The 12,969-nt window shown below is 34.0% G+C and overlaps 1 protein-coding gene across 1 annotated transcript; it reads right to left on the minus strand.

Moving 5' to 3' along the window:
* Positions 1-2,257: 2,257 nt before the first annotated feature.
* On the minus strand, positions 2,258-12,721 carry LOC126721686 (receptor-like protein 7). Its single transcript, XM_050424741.1, has 7 exons — positions 12,544-12,721; positions 12,221-12,393; positions 11,627-11,845; positions 9,227-9,461; positions 8,994-9,112; positions 4,254-5,054; positions 2,258-4,108 (listed from the first exon to the last, which is right to left on the minus strand). Exons 1-7 carry the CDS (start codon positions 12,719-12,721, stop codon positions 2,258-2,260), a joined length of 3,576 nt encoding a protein of 1,191 aa, XP_050280698.1.
* Between the last annotated feature and the right edge of the window lie 248 nt (positions 12,722-12,969).

Consider the following 12,969-nt stretch of genomic DNA (forward strand, 5'->3'; position numbering starts at 1 on the left):
GGCTTGATTCCTGTAGAACTTCTGTACTTCTAAGTGCTTTTGAATCTTCTCTGATGATGCTTGTGCTCTCGATGGCTTGGTCTGTTGAAATACCTTAGGAAGCCTTCTATTTATAAGAGTTTGAGGGTGGGTAAGCAACACATGGTGGAGTCTGATTGGTGACACATGTCACAGCCTGATTGGTCTGCTTATGTCATCACTTACACATGGTAGACTACCCATGTCATCGCCTACACATGCTAATGCGTGATTGGTTTTTGCATGCATTTTATGCCCCTATTTCAATGACACTTGGCAAATTTCTGTTGGTATTTGAGTAGTGATAGCAAAACCTAGCAGTAGTACGTGGCGCTTTGTAATTAGCTATATTTTATGGACTTGGTAGTATGATGTGTAAGCTTGTGATAGGTCAGGAATCTTCCCTTTCTATAGGAACATATCATAATAAAAGGATGATGCATTTTGTCTATAGCAAAGTTTTATTTATTAATTTTTTTTTTAAAAAAATAAGTTTCTTAATAACTACTCTACTAATACTAGTGTTGTTAAGTGTTAAAGTCCTAAATAGCTTTAGAAATCCAATGTCAACATGAGAAACTGTGTAGGATCCCAATGCCTAAAGGAAAAGAGGAAAATCCAATTCTAAGAGCATCTGCATCAGTGGATGCAAAAATTTTGTAAATTTTACAAAAAAAAAAATATACTTTTTCTATTTTTCACCCTCATTTTTACAAAACACCCACATCAGTTTGTCTATTATATACATTTATTTAAATAAAATATTCATCTTCATCCACCATCAACGATCAATCCACACCCACCATCAACCCACCCAACCACCATCATCAACCCACCATCATCAAGCACCATCACCCTAAAACCCACTAATGAAACAAAGAATTAAAAAGATCAAAACCCCAAAACCCACTGATCAAACAAAAAATCCCAAAACTAACCAAACAAAAAATTAAAAAGGATCAAAACCCCAAAATTCATTGATCAAACAGAGCTTCAGCGGTGATCAGTGGTGGCACGGCGAGAGCTTTGGCAAGTGAGCTTCGAAGATCTCGGTGAGTGAGCTTTGGCGGTGAGAGCAAAGGTGGCATGGCTTGCTTCTTCGGCGGCTTGCTTCTTCGTTCATCAGTGGTGACTTGCTTTGGAGATCATCAGTGGCAACTTGCTTCGAAGATCGGTGAGTGAGTGAGGGACTTGAGATAAAAAGAGAGAGAGGTGAGAGTGAGAAGCACCAAAGAGAAAAAGAGAGAGTGAGGTGAAGGAGAGAGAAAAAAAAGTAAAATATTAAATGCAAGAGCTACAATAACTATGCATATATGCACGGTTACTGTAGTACCTATGCATTTATGCCATCAGTGGGTGTTTTTTTTTTTTTTTTTTTTTTTTTTATCAAAATGTGTAAATTGAACTGCTTTTTCTATTTTGCAACCAATGATGTGGTTGCTCTAAGTACTAACACTAACAAGAAAAAACCTTTAATAGTTTTCCGCTTATTCCTCTAATTTCTTGTTCGAATCAGAAAACAAAACCAAAAAATTAAATAAATAAATAAAAATCCTTATTTCATTTATGTTTTGAACAAGTCTTTGACCCTTAATTTTTATTTTTTTGTCTTTTTCTCTATACGGTTCAGGAAAACCTATCCGGCTTCATTCACAAGAAGAACATAAGCCCAATAAACAACCAAACAAAACCTAGAAAACATAATAATAATAATACTACTAATAGTAATAATAATAAAATAAATAAAATAAATAACAATTTCAAAAAAAAAAAAAAAAAAAACCATTTTATCATTGGATTAATATCCAATTCCTATTGATTAAAAGAAAGGGAACTAACATAGCAGCCGAAAGGAAGAGCTGCCAAATGTGAATGTACAAAGCTCTCAAGTTTTAGCTGCCCAGCCACACATCGGGTTAGCGAAATGTCGGCATCGTCCCATCGATCTGCATCTGTTATGTCTTCCCATCTCTTTCTCTTAATATATCTATTAGTGTTGATCTCTGTTACACTTGAAAAGTTACGGATTTATTCAAACGCCATACATTTTTATACCCATACAATTTGCACATTTGTGGATGTGTGATTGAATTACATCATTTGCACTGTAGTTTTGCTCTTATACGCTCTTAAGTCCCTTTCCCTTGGAAAGAAAAAAAATAAAAATAAAAAAAACTATGGTCAAGCCACGTCATATACAAAGATTTCCGTCTATAAAGGGCATGTTCACTTGCGAAGTTCATTTTCTACTTCCCCATCTCTTGGCGCTTCTTTCCCTTTGGTGTTGTCTATTTCCAAAATTCTTCATAAACCAATCATGTTTTCTGGTGGTCATGATGTGCCCAATAATCCCTCCAATTATTAGCCCACATCCATACCCTAACAGGATTGCTTTCCAATTAAAATCAAACGGAGACTCTGATCCATGATCGTCCTCAAAAATTGAAGAGGGTGCTAAGGACCTGGAATCGCCACATTTCCTTGTTATTTGGTCTCCACAGAGTCTTAAATTTCCTTCAAATGAACTCATTTGAAATGTATTAAATTGTTTGCCAAGTGGTATAGGACCTGTGAGATTATTATAAGATACATTGAAATATTCAAGGAAAATGAGTTCTGTAAGTTGTTGTGAGATCTCTCTTGAGAGCTTGTTTCGAGAAAGATCAAAAGATTCTAATTGATGTAGATCCCCCAAGGATGATGGAATACGATCAGTGAGGAAGTTGTTGGAAAGGTTGAGCAAATGAAGCACCTTTAGATTCCCAATAACTTCTGGAATCTCTCTATCAAACTTGTTGCATGATAGATCAATGGCAGTGAAGAAGTCCAAAATCTTTGCATACACTGTTTTAACACCTTTGTTTGTTATTGTCATTGAGTAATCATAATTTTCATTCAATGCAAAACCCAATAGGTAGATGGTGGCAATTGCTTGCATGTACGTCAAGTGTTCCTCTGGGACATTTTTCATTGCAATCCAATTTTTGAAGTATCCAAGTGGCAATTTACCTCTAAAATTATTGTAAGAGAGGTCAAGAAGACGCAACTTTTGGAACTCAAAATTGGTTGCAGGACTCCCCATATCACCATGAAATCTATTAGATCGCAAAATGAGAACCTTAAGCTCTGGAAGTTTTCCCAACCAATAAGGGAAAACATCATGGAGTCGATTGTTTCCAAGAATAAGAAACTCTAGCTTCGCACAATTGGCCAGTGATCTTGGTAGCCATCCTTCTAATTGATTCTCACTTAAGTCTAACATCTTTAAGCTGCTCTTTTTCGTGCATACCTGAGGAATCATGCCTTGGAAGTTGTTGCTTCGGAGATTCAATATTGATAGGAAACTACTGAAGTTTCCCAGACAAGGAGGAAGAGAGCCACTCAAGTGGTCATGAGACAAGTCTAGGGCATATAGTGAATTTAGACTGCAGATCAACGATGAAACTTTGCCAGACAACATGTTTGAGACTATATAAATGAAGGTGGAGGGTGGTGGAATTGGGAGTGGTCCTTGCAGCAAGTTCGACTTAAGGTCAAGGATGCCTAAACGAGGCCATGGAAAAACATCATGCATTTGGTCAAAGCCAGTCAGGAAGTTGTGAGAAAAATTTACAAACCCCAGATTTTCTTTTCTTCTGTTCCACATCCATTTGGGCACAAGGCCATGAATATGATTGTAAGCTAGGTCTACAAACTCCAGCTCATCTTGTTCTCGAAGAAAATCTGGAAACTCGCTTAAGTTGCATGATGCCAGTCCTATATGCTTAAACTTTTGAACTGTAGTGTTGGGACTGGTTTTGGAGAGGAATGTTATGTAGTTTAGTGATAGGTGAAGTTTAGTTAAGTTTTTGAGCTTAGCAAACATGTCCAGCTCCACTGTTCCGCTCAAATCATTCTGGAAAAGGTGAAGAAATTCAAGATTTTGGAGTTGAATGACTGAGCTTGGAATTGGACCATGAAGCTTATTAAATGAAAGGTCTAGATGGATCAATTGGGTAAGGTTCATAAGCCAAGATGGGATTTGACCAGTTAATTGATTGGATGAAAGGCGTAAAAAACCAAGCTGGGTCAAGTTGGCAAGATAAGGAATCTGACTATTTAAATTGAAGTTGCAAATGATCAAATACTTGAGTTTGTTCAATTCACCAAACCTAGGAAAGTTACTGCCACTGAAATTGTTGTGACAAAGTGATAAGTAAGTCAAACTGGGAAAGGTTTTCCAATGAAGAAGGGACCTGGCCTCTAAAACTGTTGTTTTCAAGATCAAGAACCTTAAGATTGCTAATGTTACCAAGTGAAAATGGAAGAAGCCCAGAGAAATTGCAGCTCCAGATTTCCAATTCATTCAAGGAATTGAGGTTTCCAATTGAAGTTGGTAACTCGCCAGAGAAACTCGTCTCTCCGAGATGTATAGCTTCAAGGGAGCTGTTCCGTTCGAAGTTGGGCAAATGGCCTGTGAGATATTTGTTGCCCTGCACAGAAAGAAACTTCAGATTTGGTACCAGGAAAATGCCTGGTGGGAATTCACCAAGCAATCCACAATCATCAAGATGGAGAGAGGTCAAAGAAGATAAGTTGTTTAAGACTGAGGGAACTGTGGATGACATGTCAACATAACTGAAATGAAGTCTTTCAATGCGGTTTAAATTTGGAAGTAGGCTGCTGAAATTGGGACTTGTGAGTTTCAACAACCTTTGGTATGATGAATCAATATTGAAAGATAGATCAAGAGAAACCCGATTGGACAGTCCAGAAATTTGTGATGGAATTTGGCCAGAAAATGATGAATTGGAGAGGTTAAGATGTTTTAGCGTGGAAAGATTGGCCAATCCGACTGGGATATTTGAATTGTTGAAGTCATTAACGGCCATATTAAGGTTTTGGAGATGAACAAGGCTGAAGAGGCTGCTGTTGGTGTTGATAGAACCATAAAGACAGCTACTACTGAGGTCGAGGCCGATGACATGACCACTGTCCTTACCACACTCTATCCCATCCCATGAGCAGCAATCTCCATCAAGCTTCCACGATGCAACCTTTGGGAAAGAATAAGGATCATGAGATTCACAGTTGTTAACGACAATGCTTTCCTTAAACTGCAACACGCTGACCTCTCAACTTCATTGCAGAGTGACTGCGTAGAAGAAAAGGTGTCGGTCACTGGTATGATATCATGTAAAGATTGTATAAAGAGGAAGCCCACCAACCCAAACAGATACAACAATAATTCCATACTGTTAATAAAATTTAAACCCTTAGGTCTGTTTGGTAAAAAAGTTTAAATAATGTTGTTTGTAATTTTTTGAAATACATGTGGTGAAAAAGTGTATAATGTTATTTAAAAATTGAAAATAAGTTGTTTAACAACTCTACCAAACATGACATAATTTTTAGAAATGATGACAGATGGTTAGTATTTATAGACTCATGGTTTTTTTTTTTTTTTTTGGTTTTTGTTTACTCAATAATAAATACTCAATAGTGGGAGAAGGGTAAATTTAAACTTAAGAAGTCTTTCTTCAAAACTCAAGAAGCCAAGGACCAAGTTAGAACTTTGAGTTTAGGGGGTCAATGTTAAAGCACTAGCATTGGAAGGTGTAAAGTTGCTATTTTACAACCTAAGCCACCCAAAACCCACTCCACTTGGGTATGTAAACTTAAAAAAATTTGATGCAACTTTACTATTCATAGGTTGTAAAAAAATTTGATGCAACTTTAATGTGTGGTTGTGTGTGAAAAGAAAAAATGAGTGGGGAAAAGAGAGAATAATATTTTTTATTATTTTATTAGGTAGTTTATATTATTTTATTGAGGTGTATGTAAAAATAAAAACTGAGATGTAGGATGAGTTGTAAAATAAGTTGATAAAATAGATAAAGTAGTGTTTAAAGATACAAAATAATTTTTTTTTTTTTTTTTTTTTTTGCATCCCGGTTCAAGGGGCCAACGTTACATAGTGGTGGAACCAAAATTTTTTCCAGAGGGGCCAAATTAAATATTAAAATAAAAGCTTAAATACAAAAAGCTGTCAAATGATAAAATTTCTAATTAACAAGATATTCTTGTATCGTATTAATCAATATTTATCATCGTAATTTTCATTGAGGAAGCAATATTGATTTATATTGGTCCATCGAATTGCATTTATTTATTTTGTTATTGAAGTGAAACTAATTAAATTCATTATTATATTAATTTAAAATTTTTTTGTCATAAAATTTATAGCAACTTTGACATTTTTTAACAAAAGATATGAATGCTATCAAAAACAAATGAGAGTCTAAAAACACATCAAAATTTTTTTTCACATTCCCTAATAATGTGAGAGATTGTTAGTGGTAAGTGGTAAAGTGATGTCAAAAGTGAGACCAGATAAGAATCATTAAAAGCTTGTCAACTCAACTATTGGAACAAATGTTGTGAAAGTTTGTAGTATTACTCAAAACATATACACAACTTAATCAACAAAATAGTCACACATATTAAATTATATAAAATAATAGGTTGAGGTTCACGTGGGTCCACAATTCCACCATTCACAAGTCGCCACGTTGAGAAGTTGTGGCAAAGTTATGGAAATAACTGTGGTATTAGACTTACACAGCTGTAAAGCACATTGTTTACATAGGTACCAAAACTTTTTTTTTTTTTTTAACATTTCTAACATACACAATCAATTACTCAAACAATGCTATGATTACAATTTTTTACACAACTTTTGTCATAACTCGTCATGTGGCAAGTTGTGAGCGGTGAAGAAAAAGTAGTGAGACTACACTTCCACTACTCACAACTCGCCACATGGCAAGTAGTGTAAATGGTTATGGTTCTAACATTTTTCTAGTTACTCAATTTACTTCTCAACTCAAACATAACATAAACATTAAAAACAAAGAACGAGAGAGATAGAGAGCCAGATAACTAGCGAGAGAAAAATACAAAGCCAAGGGTGCTGATAAGGATATTTACAAATAGATTTATGATTTTATTAGTACTAAGACAAGTATTTTAGAAAATTAGGGGGATCATGGCGGTCCCACCCCATAGCTCCGTCCTTACAAGAGTTGAACTATAAGGCTTTTTTACAGTAATATTGCCTGTACTATTGATATGGCGCGCGTTGTAATATATGGTGTTGTAAGATCGATATGTGTTGTAATATACGATACATTCAGAAGTACCATCTAAATCCTATTGTATTGAAGTATATCTCATGATATAACCATGTAGTTATTTTGAGATTTATAACGTGAATATAGGCCAATCATGTTATAATAATCTATATTAAGAGAATGTGTTATATGTAATATAACTTGTTTCACCATCACTTAAAAGTTACTATGGCTTTTTTTTTAGAAAAGTTTGTGATGTGCCTTTTTTCTTTTAATATTATATTTTTATACGAACTTGGTTATATTTTATATATGATACATAATTACAATAATAAAGATATATAATAGACATTTGGGATTTTATACTACAGGATGTAAGCCAAAACGTTGAACAAAGTTAGTCTGTTGTGTTATTTCTCTAATCTCGGTTTTAATCTTTGTTTAATATTTCTCTTTCATCTTCTCTTTTATAGATAATAACCATAATATAGAATTTCAAATTATATGGTTTGCTATATAATGACTGCGTTTTATTTTAGGCCAAGACACCAACTCATTTTTAGAATACTCTTATTCGATAACAGAAGATTGTACGAGTTGTTTTTTTTTTTTTTTTTTTTTTTTTTTTTTTTGAGAAACAAACGCATTCGCACATATACACAATAAAGAGGAAAATGAGTGTTAATATGAAGGCACACCACAAACTCCATTCAAAATATCACATAATTATGGTAATAGATTGTTTTCAATAATTAGTATTGTTGGTGCAAACACAATAATAATGGAAACAACACAAAGAGAAACTGAATAATACGCTGAATATTATTAATTTGAAGAAATGAACACGATACTATTTGGACTGAGGCGCGACACTCGCTCTCTTTAAGGAGATTCAAGCCCTTAGTTTGCCAATTTTTGTAACCAGTACAGACCTTGTCTGACTTGTCTTCCCCATGATACAATAGCCCAACAAATGTTGTATAACTAAAACAGCTTCTGCAGAAAGTGTTCAAGCTCAAAGCTCCACCAGAAGAACACATTTCTTTACCTCAAAATCTCTAAAGTATTTAGGAATATTATTGAATTCACTCTCTCACACAATACTCTTTGCTTTTAACTATTTTCTTCATTCACTCTTGATATGAAATTAGTCCATAGCATAGCCAAATATATAGTCTTCCAACCCTTCACATATAACCTACATATTATTAATTAATTTAGAAAACTTCTCTTAATTTATTTAATCTAACTTACATACAAGTAACTCTTTCTTTAACAAATTATAACTCGTCTCTTTATTCATCTTCAATTATTTTGAGTTTCAACATATTTAATTTAAAATGTACTAACATTGCCCTACTCATTTTAATATTAAATTTGGAAAATGAGAGATTACTGGGCAAAGAGGAATTATTATGCATCATGAAGGTGTGCTCTGCATTGAACCTTCACTTAGTGAAACAACAATCTCTACTCCAAAATCAGTAGTAGTCTTCGACTTGAACTATGACTGCTTAAGGGAAATAAAGTATTACTGCTCACACATAATGATCTAGGTGTTGACATGAGCTTTTATAGCTCGCACTTTACGGCCGTGTGCTGATCCTAGTTTCATGAGTGTATTTGAGATTAAGTCCAAATCTCATAGGGAGCAACCCCACCCCCACACTCACATAGGTGAAATTTTGTCAAGGGTGCTCCTATAATTCTAACACCCCACTCATACGAGCTACAAATTTCATTATGAGTTTTTTACTCAACCTTTCTACATTACAGGATAAATGCACTTACATCATAGGGATGAACAATTAAAAAATTATTTACAAAATAAATAATTAAAAAAATGAATAGTGCATTTCTTACAACCATCGTGACAATGCTATCACAATGAATTAATATAGGTGGAATTGGCTTTTCCCAAAGTGGAATTTCATATAACATATCTCTAAGCCAATTTGCCTCTTCACTAGTTGAAGCTAATGCTATTAATTCAACTTCCATTGTTGAATTAGCAATTATTGTTTGCTTTTTAGATTTCCAACAAATAGCACCACTACCTAAGGTAAAAATATAACTAGTGGTAGAGAGAGAATCACCTGACAAAGTATTCCAACCGACATCACTAAAAACTTCAATAACAGGAAGGTACTTTTTATAAAACAAGCCATAGTTTTTTGCACCAATTAAATATCTCATGACTCGCTCAATAGCTAGCCAATGATCTTTACGAGGCTTGCTAGTAAATCTGCTAAGCACTCCTACTGCATATGCAATGTCAGGTCTAGTACAATCAGTAGCGTAACGCAAATTACCAATGATATTGGCATAATCCTTTTGATTAAAAATCCCATCATCATTATTCACAGGAAATAAATGAACACTAGAATCAACAGGAGTAGCTACACTTTTGTGATCATGAAAATTATATTTTCTCAACATAATGTGATTGATCAAGAAATATTCCATCACATGTTTTTGTAATTTTCAGGCCCAAAATAAAACTAGCCTCACCAAGATCTTTCATATCAAAATGGCTTTTAAGCATATTTTTTGTCTCATTTATAACGTGCATATTCGAGCCAAAAGCCAACATATCATCCACATAGAGGCTAATAATAACATGATTTAGAATAAATACATTTATTACATTCATTTGATTTATAACCATTCTCTATCATGCAGGAATCAAATTTTTCATGTCATTGCTTAGGTGCTTGTTTTAAGCCATAGAGGAATTTAGTTAGCTTACATACCTTGCTTTCTTGTCTAGGCTCTACAAAGCCTTCGGGTTGATCCATATAAATCTCTTCCTCTAGGTCCCCATTTAGAAAAGCATTTTTTACATCCATTTGATGAATTTTCAAATCAAAAATTGTACAATAGCAATTAACAATCTAATAGCTGTAATTCTTGTTACCAGATAAAATGTATCAAAGAAATCAAGATTAACATTTTGTTTAAAGCCTTTTGCAACAAGTCTAGCTTTAAACTTATCTATTTATCCATCCGGTTTCAACTTTTTTCTAAGGACCCATTTACAACCTATGGTCTTACAACCTGGTGGAAGATCTACTAATTTCCAAGTTCTATTAGAAATTAGAGATTCCATCTCATCATTTATAGCATCTTTCCAAAATATAGCATCAGGTGATGTTAAAGCCTCTTTTAAATTTTGGGGATTTTCCTCAATGTTAAAAACATAATAATCAGGACCAAAATCCTTTTGAACTCTAGCTCTTTCACTCCTACTAGGTTCCATTTCAAAATTTTCTTGATTTTGTAAATGTGAATTAGAAGAACTAGGTTGTGAAAAAATATTTTCTTCACCCTCACTATTTTTCAATTTAAAAGGAAATTTTTCTTCATGAAAAATTGCATCACCAAATTCAAAAATTATTTTGTTTTCAAGATCAAAAAATCTATAGGCTGCACTATTAATTGCATAATCAAGAAAAGCATAGGTAGTAGCTCTTATACCTAATTTAGGTATTTTAGGGTCAGTAAACCTTACAAAAGCAAGACAACCCCATACTCTCAAATATCCCAAATTTGGCTTATGTCCTTTACACATCTCAAAAGGTGTGGTATGTGATTTTTTATGTAGCACCCTATTCAAAACATGACATGCAGTTAAAATAGTTTTACCCCAAAAATGTAAAGGTGCACCAGATTCAATTAACATGGCATTTGTTAACTCAATTAAGGTTTTATTTTTTCTTTCAGCCACACCATTAGAAGCAGATGAATATGGTGCAGTAGTTTCATGGATAATTCCCAAAGACTAAACAAATGAGTTGAATGCACTTGATTCATACTCACGGCCTCTATCACTTCTTATTCTTTTTATTTTTCTACCAAATTGATTTTCAACTTCTTTTAAAAAATCTTGAAATTTTTCAAAAGCATCACTTTTATTTTTCAACAAATAAACTGTTGTATATTTTGAGAAATCATCAATAAAAGTGATAAAATATCTATTTCCTTCACGAGTTAAAATTCCCTCAAATTCACATAAATCAGAGTGAATTAACTCAAGCAATTCGGTATTTCTTACATCACTTTTATGAGGCCTTTTTGTAATCTTAGCTTGACTACAAGTTTCACATTTTTCAAAATCTTTTGACAGTCTTGGAATTAATCCTAAACTACTTATGATTTCCACATATCTATTATTTATATGACACAAACGAGCATGCCAAAAATTAATAGAAGAAAGCATATAAACTAAACTGGTAGATACTTTATTATTCTCAACATTCAATTTAAACATTTCGTCACAAGCATACCCCTTGCCCACAAATAATCCCTTTTTAGTGATTACATAATTATCAGATTCCATAATTTGTTTAAAGCCAACCTTGTTAAGTAAAAAAACTTGATATCAAATTCATCCTCATGAACAAAGTGTAAAGTAAATTTTCAATGTTAGCACACATCTAGAAGTGAATTTCAATTCAACCTCACTACTCCCAAGAATCTTGGTTTTGCTGAGTCACCAAGCATAACAGTTTTTCTTCTTCAAAAGGAGTGTACAACTTGAACCAATTTTTATCATAGTAGATGTGTCTATTAGCACCAGAATTTGCCCACCACCCTTCAACATATTGCACCATATTGATGTCTGTAATCATAGCCACTACAAGCACTTTGGTTACATTAGCCTGCGAGACAGATTCACGTTTCCGAAATTTGCAAAATCGAATAATATGCCCACTCTTGCCACAGACAAAACAGGATCTATTAAATTGATCTTGTGAAGGGAGTCCTTGGTTCTTATTGTAATTTTTACTCGGGATTCCCTTTCCTTGAGGTCTATTATTACTTTTAAATGCTCTTTTTTTAGGCTTCAATTGACCATTTCTAGGAAAATGATTTTTGGGCATATTATTATTGGTTGAAATAAGGTTTACCTTTGTGGTGGAATTACCATTGCTCTCTTCTGTCATGAGTGCATTTTGTCCTCTAGCCTCCTCCTCCTCCACACGGATGCGTGTGATCAAAGTCTCCAAGGATGTCTCCTTTTATTTGTGCCGCAAAGTCTTTTGGAACTCCCTCCAAGATTGTGGTAGTTTATCAATTATGCCATCTACCACTAAATTGTCTCCAATCTTTATGCCTTCAAATCTTAATTCTGCCACAATCATTTGGAAGTCTTGTGCTTGATCCACCACCAATTTTCCATCCATCATTTGGTAATGGAAAAATCTACTAGCAGCATACTTCTTTGCACCAACCTCCTCGATATCATACTTGCTTTGTAAAGCTTTCCAAATTTTCTTAGCAGAATTATAAGTTGTATCATAATAATCATAGAAATGATCGGCAAGACAATTCAAAAGATAAGAGCGACAATTATATTCATTTTTTGTATACTTATCTATTTTTTCTTGATGGAGACTATATTCTTCCTCACTCATCTCATCGGTAGAAACATTTGATGGATTTTTGTCAGTGAGGATATAGGCGACTTTGAGAAGACTCAAGCAGAAAAAGACCTTTCCTTTCCACCTCTTGAAGTGGACTCCCTTAAAGCGAAAGGGCTTGTTGAGATCTCCAACGGACTCATTTGGTTTCTCTTGTGTAGGCTCCATGCGTTGAATCTCCTTAAAATTGTTATTACAAACACAATAATAATGGAAACAATACAAAGAGAAACTGAATAATACGCTGAATATTATTAATTTGATGAAATGAACACAACACTATTTAAACTGAGGTGCAGCACTCGCTCTCTTTAAGGAGATTCAAGTCCTTGATTGACTAATCTTTGTAACCAGTGCAGACCTTCTCTAACTTGTCTCCCCCAGGATACAACAACCCAACAAATGTTGTATGACTA

The sequence above is a fragment of the Quercus robur genome, chromosome 4 (assembly GCF_932294415.1).
Source record: "Quercus robur chromosome 4, dhQueRobu3.1, whole genome shotgun sequence".
Lineage (NCBI taxonomy): Eukaryota > Viridiplantae > Streptophyta > Magnoliopsida > Fagales > Fagaceae > Quercus > Quercus robur.

Bases quoted from the DNA above. Each gene is read 5' to 3' on its own strand.
- LOC126721686 (XM_050424741.1), bottom strand. From the start codon at position 12,721: ATGGAGCCTACACAAGAGAAACCAAATGAGTCCGTTGGAGATCTCAAC. The intron at 5,055-8,993 runs GTAAGAAATGCA...TCTTTCCCAAAG, and splicing joins ATAGCATTGTCACGATGGTT to GTTGCATCGTGGAAGCTTGA. The intron at 4,109-4,253 runs GTCCCTTCTTCA...TTAAATAGTCAG, and splicing joins ACAACAGTTTTAGAGGCCAG to ATTCCTTATCTTGCCAACTT.